Source organism: Schistocerca nitens, chromosome 8, assembly GCF_023898315.1.
Source record: "Schistocerca nitens isolate TAMUIC-IGC-003100 chromosome 8, iqSchNite1.1, whole genome shotgun sequence".
NCBI classification, from domain to species: Eukaryota; Metazoa; Arthropoda; class Insecta; order Orthoptera; family Acrididae; genus Schistocerca; species Schistocerca nitens.
Genome location: NC_064621.1, coordinates 341,010,288 through 341,030,286, shown reverse-complemented (window position 1 = coordinate 341,030,286; position 19,999 = coordinate 341,010,288). Strand labels below are relative to the sequence as shown.

The following is a 19,999-nucleotide window of genomic DNA, read 5'->3' as shown; positions in this document are numbered from 1 at the left end:
TGGCACACTGTTGGGTGCAACCTCCACACCCACAAACCAGTGGCTCTTATTTTATTGTAATTTTGTGACATATATACAGATACCTGGTGCCACATACCTGCAGAAACCTAGCAAGGATTTGTCAAATCCATGTCACACAAAATTTTTGTTGTACTCATTGTTTACTAAACAATTAAGCAGTGGTAATGATTGTCTTGACTCATCAGTGTATTTAGTATAGATGTGTTTTGGTGTCTCCCTTATTTCTTCTTGTTGGTGATGCCAGACATTGTGACGCTAGATAAGGTTCATCCTTGAGTGAATTGTATGATACTATTGACCCAGCCCAGCATGATACGGATAGCATTATGTATCCAGGGTCAGACAATGTATCTGGCACAGTTTTTTCTTTGGGGGCCACTGGATAGAGTTATGTTAAAATTCAGAGAACAACATTAGGTAAGTGTATATCATCACTTTCACATAACATGAGTGATGTAAGCAGCACATGCCAGAAAGTTGTCTGGAGGCATGACTGTTACGTGTTCCATATTGGATTGACATTAGGAGTGACCACTCATGACAACGATGGGTGCACTTTGTGATGTAAGAAATATGTTTACAACCAATGTGAGTACTGCATGTGAATCTTGGGTGTATATGTGTTGGAGTAATTCAATATGTATTGGAGGCTGGCTGGGATGGCACAAATAAAAGAAAAAATAAGAAAAATCATCCATGATATTGAGCTCCTGTGACTACTATTCTTGTGAATCTTAGTACACACTGTGATGCACTGTTGAAACTCATTGCCACAAATCTTTGTTGCAGAATAAGGCAGCTTTTTCACTATGGCATACAAAGAATCACATCTGCATCTAGATTTGATTCAAGGAAAGCAGAAAGCTGAAAATCGAGTCATCTGCAGTGCTGCTGAAAGAACATACTGTTAGTAAATGAAGCAAAGTTAATTATAAAAAATAAAATAAAATAAAATAAAAACAGAAGTTAACTTTACATGTTTTTTTGCTGTGCAGTTCTCAAATAATTACAAGAAAAATATTGCTTAAAGATACTTTCACATTTTAAATCTCACATCACTGTCTGATGATGAGGTGGTTATCTTTTCATTATTGGTCATATTTATTACGATATTTCAAAGTTCAGTAACTTGCTGCACATTTTTCAAAGAATTTGTAGTGAATTATGAGTATAAATTGCAACTGCTAATCTGCGGCAAACAGAAACTGGCAGTCTGAAATTGTTGTCATATTTTGAAATGCCTCCATGAATCATCTGTATACCTTTTTTGAAATTTTCTGTTTTCATTTGCAAGAAATTTCTGAGTCCCATTCAAGAAGATCATGTCCATGTCTTTATGATCTTCAAAAGGCCTAAATCTCTTTCTTACACATGGAGATTCATTTACCAGCCTTCTGAAGAATTTGAAAGTATCTGAACAAATAATAAGTGAATACACAAAGATACATACACATTGAGCCTGCTGTGCTGGACACTTTCTGTCTATTGTAAGTACATGAAAGGAAGAGTCATTTCACATAAAGCTGTGAGTTCTACAATTCACTGCTAGATGGCAGTGGCATCATACTCACAGGTGGCAGTTTACTAAGTCTTCATAGTTCAGCTAATTTGCCACAGAATATTTGTAAATTATGGACACAAACATTTCTCATAAACTGGTTTTCCTACGAACAAATCTCTACAATAGTTCCTGAGATTAATCAGAGGCAAGCAAGGGACTTTAATTTATATATGTAAAGAAGATCAGCAACAGCAGTTGCGAAAGTATTATGCACATCATTTTACATTTGGTCTCACACACTGTACGATTTTTGTACAGTGTTGCGTGGAAATTTTATCTATGTGTAATGAATGATCATAATGTAGCATAAATAAAAATTTTAGTCACTGCATACAAACAACAAATGACATGTGTTACCTTCCTGTGTACCGCTGTAGAATTTGAGCAATATTGCAGGGAAGCCCTCCCAGATATAGACACACCTGCTCTCCAGATGCCAGAAGGCTGAGTCTACAAAATGCAGTCACTGTCTCACTTTTATCAGGTACATCCCATTCATTCAGTTCTGTAAGGAAAGTGAGGTTCAATAAGTAATGTACATGTCTGTTTACGTATTTCTCAGGCACAAATCTAAGAAAAAAAGAAAATATTCACTGAGAAATTTATATTTTAACATTTATTACAAAATTATATTACTAACATAACTTGTGTAAATGTTTATTATGTTCATAAAATTTGTTGCAGTAAGTTAGGAGTGTGAGGAAATATGATTCTTTCACTTTCTCTTTCTTTTTCTCTTTTTCCTTCTTTAGTGATTTATGAATAATATCTACATTATTAAATAGTCTCTTGGCCAAAATTAGTATAAAATAGTTAGTATGCAATGCATGTTGAACAACAGTTGATATTAAACTTTTTGACAATGTAATCAATGCTTATACATCAAGAAATCTAACTCTGATTGTCTGTTTGTCCGCCCATAGTTATTCCTATACACACACAGGCCTTCAGCATCACTGTTATATGTTCAAAAATATCCAAATATGTATGTTTGTATAAAAAGTTTACATTGTGGCTAATGAGCAACGATACTCTACATGTCAGCCATCCTTGAGGTTAGCAGTGCAAATGTCCAACTGCAGCATTAAGGCTTCCATCAGTCTATAAAATTTATGATACCTTTGTCAGAATCTTGTTCCGTAGTGGTTTCAGGTACATATGTAGCTGTGTCCATAGCTCCATCTTTGGTTGTTGTAGTAGCTTCTTCCTGCCACCTATTGTTATTGCTGCCCTCCTGCATTTAGAAAAATATGGGTTATTATTGTTCAGTCTGATAGGCTACATTATACAACAGCAGAAATGGATAGACTTGATTTCACATAAACTCAGATTGTGCTTATTTAGATATATAAAAATTGACTTGCTCTTACCAGAAGCAGACATTAATATTCACATACCACACGAAAAATTGCATAAAATTCTTTGGAGTATAGCTGGGTAACCACCTAAAATGCATACATCTAAATCTATGTTCTGCAAACAACTGCGAAGTGCATGGCAGGGGGAACTAGCATAGTACTAGTTATTAGAGCTTCTTCTCGTTTCATCCACGTATGGAGCATGGGAAAAATGATTCCTAAACTTTTGTGCACACTTTAATTAGTCCAACCTTGTAAGGCTTTCATGGAATGGTTTGCATCTATCTTCAAGTGTCTGTTAGTTTAGTTTCTTCAGAATTTTAATGATGCTGTCCTATGGGTCGAACAAATCTGTGACCATTTGCACTTCACTCATTTTTGTACAATCATTCTCCATTTTAATCCTATCTGGTACAAGTTGCACACACTAGAGCAATATTTTAGGATAGCTGCACAATTGTTTTGTGAGCAATCTCTTTAGTAGACTAATTGCATTTCCCTTGTGTTCTACTAATGAACTGAAGTCTGCCATCTGCTTTACCTATGACTGCACCTATGACCTATGTGCTTTTACCATTTTATACCCCTACAAAGTGTTACGCCAAAGTATCTGTATGAGATGAAAAATTAAAACTATGACTCAATGATTCTCTAGCCACTGAATTTTGTGTGTGTGTGTGTGTGTGTATGTGTGTGTGTGTGAAGTGCACCTTTGTGAACATTTGAAGCAAGCTGAAAAACTTTACACCAGTCCAAAATCTTATCAAGATCTGACTGAATATTTGTGTAGCTTTTTTCTAACTGTACTTCATTACAGATAACTGCATCATCTGGAAAAAGTCAAGATTACTAGTAATATTGTTTGCTAGGTCATCAATATACAACATGAACAGCAAGTGCTTCAACACTCTACCCTGGAGCACTCCAGAAGCTACTTCTATGTTTGACAATGGCCAATCAAATAACAGGATGTGTCCTCTCTAACAATAACATATATAGACAAAAAACCAGAACATACAGACAAACTAATCAAGAAACTCAGTACTTTATGTTCTCCACTCAGAACTGGCTGTCATTCTGTCATCTTGAAGATCATTCTGTTGGCTTCTTCTTCTTCTTCTTCTTCTTCTTCTTAGTTTCCATTTTGGCCTGTGAGACCATATACATGCTCTACATTCCTCCACCAGTCATTTCTGTTCCTGACTGTCATGGTCCATTCTCTGTATTTCTGTCACAACTGTCCTTCCATCCCGTCTGTGGTTCTCATCAGCCCCTTCTATCCTCCACAGATCCTGATAATCTTACAGTAGTCTTTCCTCTTCCATCCTAATTAAGTGTTCTGCCCACATCAGTCTTCCTTTCTTCATCCTTCAGCCAACATCAGCTTGTATGTATAGATCTGCCAGTTCCTGGCTTTTTAATATCTTCCCTTCCTGTAACTAGGTGTTTGTCTTGAGGCCAAATATTTTCCTTAATATCTTCTTCTTGAAGACTAGCAGTTTTTGTTCATCTACTTTCCTTAATGTAAATATTTCACACCCATATAGAGCTGCTGGGAGAATTACACTGTGGTACAGTCTGACCTCAAAACTGGTCTACTGCAGAGCATATACCATAGCCAAAAATGGGCTGTATTTGTGGCTGAGACCCTTGCCTTAGTCTCCATTTCCATTCTATCCTACTCACTAAAAATACTTGCAAATAATTAAATGTGTCTAATCTTTTAAAAGTGAATTAATCAACTGTTGTGGGGACCATCATTGATTGTCTTACTCATGACCATGTACCCAGTTTGCTCCTCGTTAATTTCTAAAGCTGCTTTCCTTGCAATATTTCTGTAAGAACTTGTCATGAACTGTAAGTCCTCTTTGCTATCACTTATTTGAACAATGTACTTCACATATGCAATTCAATTTACTGTGTTATTATCCAGCCATTTTCCAGCTGGGTTTAATTTTTTACATTCTCTTTCTGTCTTTTCTAAAATTAAGTGATTTTATATATTTTCACTCCATGTCTTACAAAATTATTTCTTCAGAAATACTGGCAAAATTAACAATGTTTATTCTTCAAAAGTGTGCAGTAAAACCACTGTACAAAGGAGGTAATCAAACATTTTGCAAAAGTCTCTTCACAGATTGAGAAATTCTCACATTACTCTGTTGTGCATTTACTCCTTACTGGTCTTTGCCACTAAAAACAAAAATCAGTTTCTACTATACAGAAACAAAATTCAGTTTCCACTGTATTGTAATCTGCACAACCACAATACAGGGCAGAAATAATAATATTCTGTAGATATTGCCTCTGCATCTTAGGTTAGAGTGGATTCCATGTCTAATATGAAGATCTTCAACTCAATCCCATCTAACATAAAACAAAAAACTGAGAATCCCTACAAATTATGGACCAAATTAAAAAGAAACCTTATTCGTCCATGTTTTCACAAGTTCTCTGATTACACAGATAGCTGAACAGAAAAATCCTGCAAGCTGAATGAGAGGTAGTACTGTTTATTCTAGTGACATCTCTGTTCCTATGACACAGTTCTACATTTATGGAATTTAAAAGGGAGGTAGCCTTTAACTATAGTATTAATGACTCACAAATACAGCCATGAAATATAAATTCTTGGTAGTAACATTCTATTGATAAATTATGTGACAAGATCACATAGGCTCAGTTGCAGGTAAAGCAAGTGGCAGAGTTCAGTGCATTTGCAGGATACTCTGAAACTTACATTTACCCATGAAAGACTGGTCAGTCAATACTTGAATACTGCTCAAATGTACAGAACGCATTTCAGGCTAACAGAGAACATCAAACACATACAAAGAAAGACAATGTGGTCTTAGGCCTTGTTTGGTGAGAGAGTGTAAACAGAAATGCTAAAAAAAATTAACTGGAACACACTCAAGGAAATACGACATGTGTCTCAGAAGAGCCTATTGATAAAACTCCAAAATCCGTGACAGAAGCTATGAATATTCTTCAGCCTCTATAGATCAGTCCCTTAATTGAAATTAAAATTAGACTAGTAAAAGCTTGCACAAACAGGGTGTATACACAGCCATGAAAAATATTCCTGGATTTTCCACAGACTTACTGGTTAAAAATATACTTTTTTTTGGGTGAAAATGCTTATTTTTCCAGGTGAAAATACACTATACCCCATGCAAAAGTACATTTTTTCAATGTTAAGTGACAATGTACTTTTCCTTGGAACTGTAAAACATATCATTCCTTTAAGTGGTAAAATTTTATACATCGGCTTAGAACTTCCCAGCACTCCCAGCAAAAACACACATTTTGGAAAGATCTTTAATGCATGGTAAATTAACATAGCATTTATTGGTATTAAAAAGGTATAAATTTGAATTCACTAAGTACAGCACAGTAGTTTCTGAACACATAACACCAAAATATAAGAAGCGCTATGCCCATGCTACAATATGGAAACAGAGACCTCAGTAGTGGTCTGGCAGCAAGCTTTGAATTTGGAAAAATATGGTGTCCTAATATGTATTCTTTCTTTGCAAAATATGACTACTAGATGATATTTTTCATCAAGAAAAGCTAAACTTTCACACATAATACTGGTCATCAAATATTTTTTGCTGTTTTTTCTGAGCATGTGGTAGGGTAGGATGCTAATAGCACAGTTTAAATTGTAGCAGCAGAATATTTCTGACAAGCATGATTGTAAATTTCAGTGTTATTCACCAAACATTCTGTGGGTTATCTGGCTGAATACATGTTCCACAAGCACTTTTAGTTTTCCATTGAACACTCCATTACTTGCAAAATTGCTGAAGAACTCACCTCACATCTCCCATCCCACCTCACCCCCTTTCCTTTTTTTTCTTTTTTTGAAACATAATTTTACTTTTTGCCATCCTTATTGCATAGTTTGTAATTTATAACGGAAATATGAAAAACTATCTAGGTCTTTTTTGGCATGTGTTACCTGTTAAGTTGTATTAAACACAAATGTGCCAGTAAAATTTTAAATAATGGCTGGTCTTCTGATCCAGAAATTTTTGTAAATGGCTGGTCCTCAAAGTGTTAAGTTTTGAATGAGAGTCAAATGCTCTGTGATTTAAGAAATTCATCGCATGTAACAAAATTCATTTTGCAGAAAAGGAAATTTACTTTGAAAGTAATGTTTCTCAAACCACCATTCACAATATTTTCTTGTGATCTGTTAGAAATGTAAACACTTGTAATGTCATGTTCATCAAAAGGAGGCCCACAAGAAAGACAGGTCATGGCGGGTACATCACAGCATATGACAGTACAGGTCTTACAAGTGCCAAGAGATGTCTCCAGCAGGAAGTGAGTAACTATTTCAGATAAGTTTAATAATTATTGACTACATTTTTAAGTGCATAGTAGCTCTCGACAGCACACAAGAAAGTTAAGACCCTTAGTGGGCACCTTTTCAAGTGCATGTTGTTTTCTGGTGGGGCCTGCATTGAATAGTCTTCATGCTAAAGCTTTTGATCCAACAAAACATTCCCATAATTCTAAAAAATTCCCAGGTATTTCCCAGATTTTTCCTGGATGAAATTGTTCAAATTTTTCGTGGTTGTCCTGTGGCATATACACCCCAAGAAAGGTGCACAACCACTCAGTCCTTTCACATCCAATCAGTGAAAGGAAATAATACAACCAAGAAGTGCACATTTCATATTAATTTACATGTTGTTGTTGTGGTTTTCAGTCCTGAGACTGGTTTGATGCAGCTCTCCATGCTACTCTATCCTGTGCAAGCTTCTTCATCTCCCAGTACTTACTGCAACCTACATCCTTCTGAATCTGCTTAGTGTATTCATCTCTTGGTCTCCCTCTACGATTTTTACCCTCCACGCTGCCCTCCAATACTAAATTGATGATCCCTTGATGCCTCAGAACATGTTCTACAAACCAATACCTTCTTCTAGTCAAGTTGTGCCACAAACTCCTCTTCTCCCCAATTCTGTTCAATACCTCCTCATTAGTTATGTGCTCTACCCATCTAATCTTCAGCATTCTTCTGTAGCACCACATTTCTAAAGCTTCTATTCTCTTCTTGTCCAAACTATTTATTGTCCATGTTTCACTCCCATACATGGCTACACTCCATACAATACTTTCAGAAACGACTTCCTGACACTTAAATCTATACTCGATGTTAACAAATTTCTCTTCTTCAAAAACGCTTTCCTTGCCATTGTCAGTCTACATTTTATATCCTCTCTACTTCGACCATCATCAGTTATTTTGCTCCCCAAATAGCAAAACTCCTTTACTACTTTAAGTGTCTCATTTCCTAATCTAATTCCCTCAGCATCACCCGACTTAATTCGACTACATTCCATTATCCTCGTTTTGCTTTTGTTGATGTTCATCTTATACCCTACTTTCAAGACACTGTCCATTCCGTTCAACTGCTCTTCCAAGTCCTTTACTGTCTCTGACAGAATTACAATGTCATCGGCGAACCTCAAAGTTTTTATTTCTTCTCCATGGATTTTAATACCTACTCTGAACTTTTCTTTTGTTTCCTTTACTGCTTGCTCAATATACAGATTGAATAACATCGGGGAGAGGCTACAACCCTGTTTCACTCCCTTCCCAACCACTACTTCCCTTTCATGTCCCTCGACTCTTATAACTGCCATCTGGTCTCTGTACAAATTGTAAATAGCCTTTCGCTCCCTGTATTTTACCCCTGCCACCTTTAGAATTTGAAAGAGAGTATTCCAGTTAACATTGTCAAAAGCTTTCTCTAAGTCTACAAATGCAAGAAATGTAGGTTTGCCTTTCCTTAATCTTTCTTCTAAGATAAGTCGTAAGGTCAGTATTGCCTCAGATGTTCCAACATTTCTATGGAATCCAAACTGATCTTCCGCGAGGTCGGCCTCTACCAGTTTTTCCATTCATCTGTAAAGAATTCGCGTTAGTATTTTGCAGCTGTGACTTATTAAACTGATAGTTTGGTAATTTTAACATCTGTCAACACCTGCTTTCTTTGGGATTGGAATTATTATATTCTTCTTGAAGTCTCAGGGAATTTCACCTGTCTCATACATCTTGCTCACCAGATGGTAGAGTTTTGTCAGGTCTGGCTCTCCCAAGGGTGTCAGTAGTTCTAATGGAATGTTGTCTACTCCCATTGCCTTGTTTTGACTTAGGTCTTTCAGTGCTCTGTCAAACTCTTCACGCAGTATCATATCTCCCATTTCATCTTCATCTACATCCTCTTCCATTTCCATAATATTGTCCTCAAGTACATTGCCCTTGTATAGACCCTCTATATTCTCCTTCCACCTTTCTGCTTTCCCTTCTTTGCTTAGAACTGGGTTGCCATCTGAGCTCTTGATATTCATACAAGTGGTTCTCTTCTCTCCAAAGGTCTCTTTAATTTTCCTGTGGGCAGTATCTATCGAACCCTTCGTGAGATAAGCCTCTACATCCTTACATTTGTCCTCTAGCCATCCCTCCTTAGCCATTTTGCACTTCTTGTCGATCTCATTTTTGAGACGTTTGTATTCCTTTTTGCCTGCTTTGTTTACTGCATTTTTATATTTTCTCATTTCATCAATTAAATTCTTCTGTTACCCAAGAATTTCTACTAGCCCTTGTTTTTTTACCTATTTGATCCTATGGCGCCTTCACTACTTCATCCCTCAGACCTACCCGTTCTTCTTCTACTGTATTTCTTTCCCCCATTTATGACAATTGTTCCCTTATGCTCTCCCTGAAACTCTGTAAAACCTCTGGTTCTTTCAGTTTATCCAGGTCCCACCTCCTTAAATTCCTACCTTTTTGCAGTTTCTTCAGTTTTAATCTACAGTCCATAACCAATAGATTGTGGTCAGAGTCCACATCTGCCCCTGGAAGTGTCTTACAATTTAATACCTGGTTCCTAAATCTCTGTCTTACCATTATATAATCTATCTGAAACCTTTTAATATCTCTAGGGTTCTTCCATGCGTACAGCCTTCTTTTAGGATTCTTGAATCAAGTGTTAGCTATGATTAAGTTATGCTCTGTGCAGAATTCTACCAGACGGCTTCCTCTTTCATTTCTTTCCCCCAATCCATATTCACCTACTATGTTTCCTTCTCTCCCTTTCCCTACTCTCGAATTCCAGTCACCCATGACTATTAAAATTTCGTCTCCCTTCACTACCTGAATAATTTCTTTTATCTCATCATACATTTCTCCAATTTCTTCATCATCTGCAGAGCTAGTTGGCATATAAACTTGTACTACTGTAGTAGGTGTGGGCTTCGTGTCTATCTTGGCCACAATAATGTGTTCACTATGCTGTTTGTAGTAGCTTACCCGCACTCCTATTTTTTTATTCATTATTAAACCTACTCCTGCATTACCCCTATTTGATTTTGTATTTATAACCCTGTATTCACCTGACCAAAAGTCTCATTTCTCCTGCCACCAAACTTCACTAATTCCCACTATATCTAACTTTAACCTATCCATTTCCCTTTTTAAGTTTTCTAACTACCAGCCCGATTAAGGGATCTGACATTCCACGCTCCGATCCGCAGAATGCCAGTTTTCTTTCTCCTGATAATGACATCCTCCTGAGTAGTCCCCACCTGGAGATCCGAATGGGGGACTATTTTACCTCTGGAATATGTTACCCAAGAGGACGTCATCATCATTTAACCATACAGTAAAGCTGCATGCCCTCGGGAAAAGTTACGGCTGTAGTTTCCCCTTGCTTTCAGCCGTTCGCAATACCAGCACAGCAAGGCCGTTTTGGTCAATGTTACAAGGCCAGATCAGTCAATCATCCAGACAGTTGCCCCTGCAACTACTGAAAAGGCTGGTGCCCGTCTTCAGGAACCACAAGTTTGTCTGGTCTCTCAACAGATATCCCTCCATTGTGGTTGCACCTACGGTACGGCCATCTGTATCGCTGAGGCACGCAAGCCTCCCCACCAACGGCAAGGTCCATGGTTCTTCGGGGGGGGAGGTGGGGTTTAATTTACATACTACAGATGAACTCTAATTCTTTGGGAAACAGTAGTCTCATTTTATACATATTAAATTATCATTCAGAGATAAACAGCACCTACTTGATATATCTTTCCCTCCCTCATTATGATCTGTGTCACAATTCAATATGATTGTTTTCTTTGATTATAATAGATGGAAACATTCCACGTAGAAAAAATATATCTAAAAACAAAGATGATGTGACTTACCAAATGAAAGTGCTGGCAGGTCAACAGACACACAAACAAACACAAACATACACACAAAATTCAAGCTTTCGCAACAAACTGTTGCCTCATCAGGAAAGAGGGGAAGGAGAGGGAAAGACGAAAGGATGTGGGTTTTAAGGGAGAGGTTAAGGAGTCATTCCAATCCCGGGAGCGGAAAGACTTACCTTAGGGGAAAAAAGGACAGGTATACACTCGCACACACACACACATATCCATCCACACATATACAGACACAAGCAGACATATTTAAAGAATTTAAAGACTTTAAATATGTCTGCTTGTGTCTGTATATGTGTGGATGGATATGTGTGTGTGCGAGTGTATACCTGTCCTTTTTTCCCCTAAGGTAAGTCTTTCCGCTCCCGGGATTGGAATGACTCCTTACCCTATCCCTTAAAACCCACATCCTTTCGTCTTTCCCTCTCCTTCCCCTGTTTCCTGATGAGGCAACAGTTTGTTGCGAAAGCTTTAATTTTGTGTGTATGTTTGTGTTTGTTTGTGTGTCTGTCGACCTGCCAGCACTTTCATTTGGTAAGTCACATCATCTTTGTTTTTAGATATATGATTGTTTTCTTTGAAACAGGTGTCCATAATTTGTCAAATGCTGTTAAAGAATATGTCTTTCAAAATTCTACATTTTACTTATTTTTTAACTCCTTAGGAATGGTATTTGTGAAAAGTGCAACTGATTATTTAGAGAATATTTGCTTTAGAATATTAAAATCGTACAGAACAAACAATGTGAAATTTTGAAGTATTTTAATATTTTCGATTTTATAACAGTATGACAGTTAACTAAAAAAAAAAAACCAAGTTGAATTAAATTTGCCAGTAAGTACCCTACTTCTGACTTAGTCATGTAAAATGTTTAAAATAAGTAATGATTTTTTTAAAAAGTGAACTCATGAGTAGAATTTATAGATATATGTTTTACAGAAGAATATATCAATGTAAGGATTACCTAATTGGAAATTTTATAAGAATATTAATTATAACTATTTGATAAGGCGGAATAATGCAATCAGAAAAATAACTTTTCATAAAAAGGAGAATCTGGAAGAATGGAGGAGGTTGGAGGGAAAAGGGTGTAAGGAGGAGATATAATGAGATTAAGGTATATAGAGGAGCATACTAAAGAAAATAGACAGTATAATGGAAGACGGGATAACTCTACCATCGCCGGTCCCAAGTCCGGGGCCTCATTTCGCAAGTTATGAGGAAGAAGGAGGGGGAGGAGTAACATCTCATTAAAAAACCTGGGTCCATCTAGCTCTGGATGGTGGCACCCTGTAAGGGGCCCTGCCTAGGGTTACTAGGTGAAACCTGGTCAACCGTTTCAAAGGCAGAAGAGAAAGTTCAGATTCCCAATGGCAGAAAGAGTTGAAGAACTACCTCCAGGACTCACAGTTTTAGTTGTAGTTTTTGTGGCCTTTGTGCCACGCCCAAAATAACTTTCATCAATCATGGAAGTGTGTGATGTAAACTATTTTACCCCAAGTGGACGATCCACCATACCCCAGTACACCAGCAGACATTTGGATTCTGGGGAGTCTGCACCATTGCACAAAGACAAATCGGAGTGTCTTGGAATCTCATCCAGATTTCAACATAGGCAATCAACGTACCTAGCAACTTTCAGTGCAAACTCACTGTCGAAAACCTCAAGACTGAAACATCTAACAGATACACTAAAGAACCACAACATACTCATAACAGCCATTCAAGAAACATGATACATGGATACAGATACCTTCGATTCCGAAGGTTTTAGGATATACAAGGAGAAAGTGGGACTGGGAGTAGTGAAAAATGTACCACATCTTGGAACAGCCTTTATAATCAACAAACAAATCTTGAACTCAATAGTTGACTTTGATTCCCAATCAGAAAGAATCTCAAGTCTCACAAGCAAAAACAAAATCTACACAATTACCAATACACATGCCCCTATAAATGAGAATAACAGGAAAACAAAGGAAAAGTGGAGGCCTTTTGGAATCATCTAGATGATATTATTCAGAAAATTCCAGATAAAAATATCATCATTCTTCTCGGAGACTTTAATGCACAGATTGGTAAAGAAGAAAGATATAAGAAAATAGTTGTAGGCTATCCTGCACACAAGATAACAAACAAAAATGGTGTGAGGCTAATAGAACTTTGCCAAGCACACAATTTAATTCTTAAATCCACAGCTTTCAAGAAACTACCAAGAAGACAGAACACATGGATATCCCCAAATCCTAGCCTTGGGGAATTTCAACTTGATCATGTGGCAAACAAGAAGATTTCTTGCAAAGAAATCATGAATGTTAGGGTATTCAGGGATGCAAACTTGGATTCAGACCACTACCTTTCTAAAATTAAGTTCAAAGTCATCCCAAGCAGGGAACACAGCATGAAACCAATTAATGGTCAGAAGTGTGGCACAGAAAAGATAATAAAATCAGATGAATTCACAAAAGCAACAGAAACCTTTCAGACACAAAGGTTTGAAGACAGACCCCAACAATTACAGAGGAATATCACTGCTGGATATAACATACAAGATTCTTTCTCAAGTCCTTTTGAACAGGACAGAGCTGCAATTGGACCCACAAATTGGGGAATATCAGGGAGGTTTTAGAAAGCGTAGATCATGTTTAGAACAAATACTAAACCTCAAAAACCTCATGGCATACCAAAAATCAAAGGCAAAGACATATGTAATCTCCTTCATTGATTTCAAAAAGCATATGATTCGACTGATAGAGAATCTCTATTATTGTCCTGGAAGAAATGGGTTTGGATAAGAAAACAGCTTTTATTATAAAAGTGACCCTTACAAATACATTTTTGAAAATTAAATTTATGGGCAAATTATCAGAAGCCTTTGAAATAAAAACAGGAGTGCAACAGGGGGATGGACTCTCACCATTGCTGTTCAATTGTGTGCTTGAGAAACTAGTCAGAGAATGGAACACAAATATTAAGAGTGGTATAAGACTGGGTTGCAAAAAGAAGAATCTTAAAGTGAATTGCATTGCTTTTGCAGATGATATGGCCCTGTTTGCTGAAAAATGGAAGAAACATGGGGGCAAACCCTTGAACTAAAGAAACAAGCAGCTAAAATTGGTCTTCACATCTCCTTTGAAAAAGCTAAGATACTGACAAACATCAAGCATTCATGTAAATACCTCAAAGTTCAAGAATAAAAGACTGAAATAGTAAAAGAATTCAAATATCTCAGGGACTGGATTAGTTGGAATGCTGGGGAAAGCAAACCAATGGAATCCAGAATAAATAAACCTGAATTGGCCTTACAACTAACAAAAAATACATACATCAAAAAATCCCTTTCATGAGGATCCAAAATTACACATTATAAGACAGTGATTAAGCCAGAAGCACTGTAAGAAGCAGAAACACTAAACATGAATTTTAAAGGCCAAATGGAGAAACTTGAGCTAAAGGAAAGAAAAATTTTAAGAAAAATTGTAGGACCAAAATTTCAATACAATAAGATTATTTACATCAAAAATGAAACTCTCTACAAGAAAATTGAAAAACTTTCAGATACTATGGGATAGAGGAGGATAAATTTTTATGATTATCTCCTCAGATTAATGAAACAAATCTTTGACTTTTTCCGTAACCACAAAACAAAACCCAACTGGTTTAAAGAAACTGAGAAAGACCTAGTAGAATAAAAGATTTCAGAAAATTCACGTATTGATCGAACAGCTAAATTAATTACTAAAGATGAAAACATAAGGTTCTAAGACAAATCTACGCAAAAGTCCAAACTCTTTGTCTCGGAAGAATCGGAAGAAGAGAGGAAAAGAAGATTAGAAAGAATGAAGAAATATTGGGCCCTAAGAAAAGAACAATGCACAAAGAAATGATTGATCCAGCATACCCCAAAGAGGATGAAACAAAAGAAGAAGAAGAAATGAAGACAGGATGATAACTGGAAATCAGTAAACATGAAAGTTTTGTAAAAAATTGATTTTCTTTAAATGAAACATTGTCTGAGAGGTCTAATTACTTCAGATGTCCAAAGAAATAATACATTTACATTGTTTCAAATTTCAAAGTGGGATTAGTGACCAAATGTTTATGAAAGCACAGTCGTAAGGAAAACCACTTTTACAATTAATATTTTAGATGTTATAATGTTATATTTACAGAATCTGTGTTTTATACAATGAGTGAATTCACTTAGTGTCTAGGAAAAGGAATTTACTTTTGTTGGGAAAGTATCATGAGCGACAATATATGTTACAATTTATTTACATGGGTGTGATGTAAATACAGTTTTTCGTCTTCACATTTATTCCATTATGCTGTTATAGAAGGGGCAGTCATGAAGTTTGTATTGTCACTGTGAAAGAATGATTTTATAATCAAGAGTCATGGTTCCAGAATAAGATAGTCTTTATTCACATGTTCATCACAGAAATGGCACATTTGTCCAACATATGGATTAAATAAAGGATACTGTGATTGAACGACTCATTTTGTCTACAGGAGAAATTGTCCACTCCTCTTGTCACTTTGCCATCCCGGAAATATACATGAAATGGAAACAGAAAGAAGTCACAAGGTGGCTCATTGCTAGAATAAGGAGGATGGGTAATATATTACAATAACTGTCTGGCACTTACTGACATAACATGACATCAGTATACCATGGTAAGCTTCCCTCTACCCCCTTTAAAAAATAAACCAACCTTTCCTTCCTAAAGGCATATCTCTGATCACATTTTTCATTAATGTTCTGCTTAACTTTTTCACAGTTTTATCTGCTACTTGATCTTAAAGTCATAATTACAATCAATATTGATTCATGATGATCATGCACTCATACAACACCACCAAGATAAGGCTAGTGGAGCTCCTTCATTTTGGCTGCCACTTATTATCACTGCTGTTTTTCCCCAGAGGTGAGCAAATGTTGTGCTTACCAAATGGAGATCTTTGGTATATCTAAAAGTTTATAGATGATGATTAATCTACACCTTCATTACTAATGACCCAATTGAACTGTGGTGGTCATTAAGGGCACGGACTTCCACCTGCATGACAGTTCCTGGGTCCTCTCAGAGAGATGTCCAACACTATTGGCTCATCTTTCAGGAGTATTTTCCCACACTAGAAACCCTTTAGCTACTTACTTACAAAGTTACACCTTGTGACACTGTCACCATACACAATAATAAGCTCTTAATGAAGTTGCTCTCTATTTTTTTCTATTAAAATGATTGCTCTGGCTTCTATTTTCTCTATAGGGAGCACCAGTTTGAATTTTGTACTCTAGTAAGGGAGTAGTTTGATGGCTCTATGGATCAGTGTTAAGCAACAAATCCAAAGGGCTGAAGTACCATCTCCAGTTAGCCCAAAGATTTTTTTTCTGTCACATATTACTGTTTTTCATCACTAGAAATAATTCATTAATGTGAAAAAAATCAATTGGCTCCATGGTTCAGAGTACATCAGTAATTGAGTTCAAAGATCAGAAAAAGGCAAATGCGCACCACTTTCAAAAGGACCATGATTAGTAAATCATAGCAGCATTCAAATGAAACTTAGGGTTGTGGATAGCTTCACCTTACTTTAACAGGGATATGCAAAAGAGTAGTCCAGTAAAATTGCATATGCTTGTAATTGCAGAGTCATATTTTAGGGTGTAGTCTTCACGTATTGCAGTGAGCTCATAATGAGTTTCCTCAGAATTTTATACTTTCAAAAAGAATAAATTATCTCAGAACTTCCCAAAAGTTGTTGGATTTTGTACATTCCTCTTCAACCTTCTTTGGCAATAAAAGCAATTTCATTTGGCACAACTTGAAGTGGGTTTATCCAATGCACAAAACTCTGATATTGTTTAAAACACTATTTTGCTACCAGTAATGAATGAATCAATAAGTCAAATACAGTCAAAATATTTCCCACTTTAGCAATGCCTTGAAAAATGAATGAAATGATTGTAAGGCACTGGTGGCCAGGAGTCCCCATCTGGAGAAGTTTGGTCACCGAGTTGCAAGTATTTCCAGCTGACGCTGCATTGGGTTGACTTGTGTGTCAATGATGATGAGGATAACACAACATCCAATCCCTGAACACAAAAAATCTCCAACACAGCCAAGAACTGAACTTGAGTCCCTGCATGGCAGTTAGACATGCTGACCATTCAGCTAAGGAGGTGGACATTTTAGGAATAACTTTCAATGTTTCCTAACACTGACAAAAATTTTGTTACACTTTTAGTTGTGTTACATATCAAATTAATTAATAAATTGATCATCAAACCTGTGGTTGATCTCCATAAAGCCATTGGCTCCCCTCTTTATTAGTTGTTGTCTCCCTTTCTGTTGGCACCAGTATCGGTGTAGTCACTGTTGTTACCACATCATCCAGTTTCTCTGTGGTTGGAAATGTGACTGCTTCATCCTTACCACTGTCTGTCTGTCTTGTGGTCATGCTGTAAAACTCTGTTGTCAGAGGAGTATCTTGTGGTTTCTCTGTTGAGTTATCTACAGTTTTGATCACTGAAGGAGCAGCTGAGATCAGAGCTGATGTTGCATCTGGCTGTACTGTTGTATACACAGTGGTGTCCATATATGGATCTAAAAATTACAGACAAAGAGTCATGTTAGTCAACAACAAATACAAAAAATATATTTCAATAAGCACATGCTGGAAACAAGGTAAAATTTGATAAACTATAGCAGGATAGGAAACAGAAAATAATTATGGATTCACGATTAGTTAAATATGATGATATATAATGAATAACAAAAAGAACCACTGTACTGTCTATTCTAAATACAGCCATTAGACAGTATATTATCTTTACTGAACTTAAGGTCAGTAAGCATTGATTATCCTTGTTGTTCCTGACATTCCAAGGCTTTCATTGGCTCAGGATTACTTCAAGGACCATAAGTTGATATTCCAAAGTTGCTGTATTTCAGTCAGCTCCTTCAGTTTGTGCACAACATTTTGAATCACCCTGTTCAGCTACTGCACGTTTGAATATGGACTAAAGACTTTTTAGTTTAATGTCCCTTACATAGTTTTTGTCTGTGAACTGGAGTGTTATTCTGCCTGAAATGGGTATGTTGCTATGTGAAGGGCATATCTGCAAGGTGTATAAGTCCATACATGTCCACTTAAGCTCATATACAGGTTTATGAAGCCTTAAACAAAGAAACAACAACTTTGCAAAATCAGTGACATAAGTAATGTTTCATTAGTGAAAGCCATTTTAATTTGATAAGCTACAGTAATCACTTCTGGATGAGCTAACAAACAAATCCATAACTTTCTGCAAATAAGATAAAAGAGCTACATGTCTCAAACACAAGGATTTTTTTGATGATAGTGATCTCAGGTTATTACAAATACAAACATCTACACTCCTGGAAATGGAAAAAAGAACACATTGACACCGGTGTGTCAGACCCACCATACTTGCTCCGGACACTGCGAGAGGGCTGTACAAGCAATGATCACACGCACGGCACAGCGGACACACCAGGAACCGCGGTGTTGGCCGTCGAATGGCGCTAGCTGCGCAGCATTTGTGCACCGCCGCCGTCAGTGTCAGCCAGTTTGCCGTGGCATACGGAGCTCCATCGCAGTCTTTAACACTGGTAGCATGCCGCGACAGCGTGGACGTGAACCGTATGTGCAGTTGACGGACTTTGAGCGAGGGCGTATAGTGGGCATGCGGGAGGCCGGGTGGACGTACCGCCGAATTGCTCAACACGTGGGGCGTGAGGTCTCCACAGTACATCGATGTTGTCGCCAGTGGTCGGCGGAAGGTGCACGTGCCCGTCGACCTGGGACCGGACCGCAGCGACGCACGGATGCACGCCAAGACCGTAGGATCCTACGCAGTGCCGTAGGGGACCGCACCGCCACTTCCCAGCAAATTAGGGACACTGTTGCTCCTGGGGTATCGGCGAGGACCATTCGCAACCGTCTCCATGAAGCTGGGCTACGGTCCCGCACACCGTTAGGCCGTCTTCTGCTCACACCCCAACATCGTGCAGCCCGCCTCCAGTGGTGTCGCGACAGGCGTGAATTGAGGGACAAATGGAGACGTGTCGTCTTCAGCGATGAGAGTCGCTTCTGCCTTGGTGCCAATGATGGTCGTATGCGTGTTTGGCGCCGTGCAGGTGAGCGCCACAATCAGGACTGCATACGACCGAGGCACACAGGGCCAACACCCGGCATCATGGTGTGCGGAGCGATCTCCTACACTGGCCGTACACCACTGGTGATCATCGAGGGGACACTGAATAGTGCACGGTACATCCAAACCGTCATCGAACCCATCGTTCTACCATTCCTAGACCGGCAAGGGAACTTGCTGTTCCAACAGGACAATGCACGTCCGCATGTATCCCGTGCCACCCAACGTGCTCTAGAAGGTGTAAGTCAACTACCCTGGCCAGCAAGATCTCCGGATCTGTCCTCCATTGAGCATGTTTGGGACTGGATGAAGCGTCGTCTCACGCGGTCTGCACGTCCAGCACGAACGCTGGTCCAACGGAGGCACCAGGTGGAAATGGCATGGCAAGCCGTTCCTCAGGACTACATCCAGCATCTCTACGATCGTCTCCATGGGAGAATAGCAGCCTGCATTGCTGCGAAAGGTGGATATACACTGTACTAGTGCCGACATTGTGCATGCTCTGTTGCCTGTGTGTATGTGCCTGTGGTTCTGTCAGTGTGATCATGTGATGTATCTGACCCCAGGAATGTGTCAATAAAGTTTCCCCTTCCTGGGACAATGAATTCACGGTGTTCTTATTTCAATTTCCAGGAGT

The 19,999-nt window shown here is 38.0% G+C and overlaps 1 protein-coding gene across 1 annotated transcript in view; it reads right to left on the bottom strand.

Annotated features, from left to right (window-relative positions):
- Positions 1-19,999, bottom strand: part of LOC126199368 (uncharacterized) — a 542,567-nt gene that overhangs the window by 21,509 nt on the left and 501,059 nt on the right. Inside the window, exons 12-14 of the mRNA XM_049936265.1 lie at positions 17,472-17,788; positions 2,702-2,816; positions 1,940-2,087 (exon numbers count right to left, since the gene is read on the bottom strand). Coding sequence (XP_049792222.1) covers positions 1,940-2,087; positions 2,702-2,816; positions 17,472-17,788 — 580 coding nt within the window. The remainder of the gene's footprint in view (positions 1-1,939; positions 2,088-2,701; positions 2,817-17,471; positions 17,789-19,999) is intronic.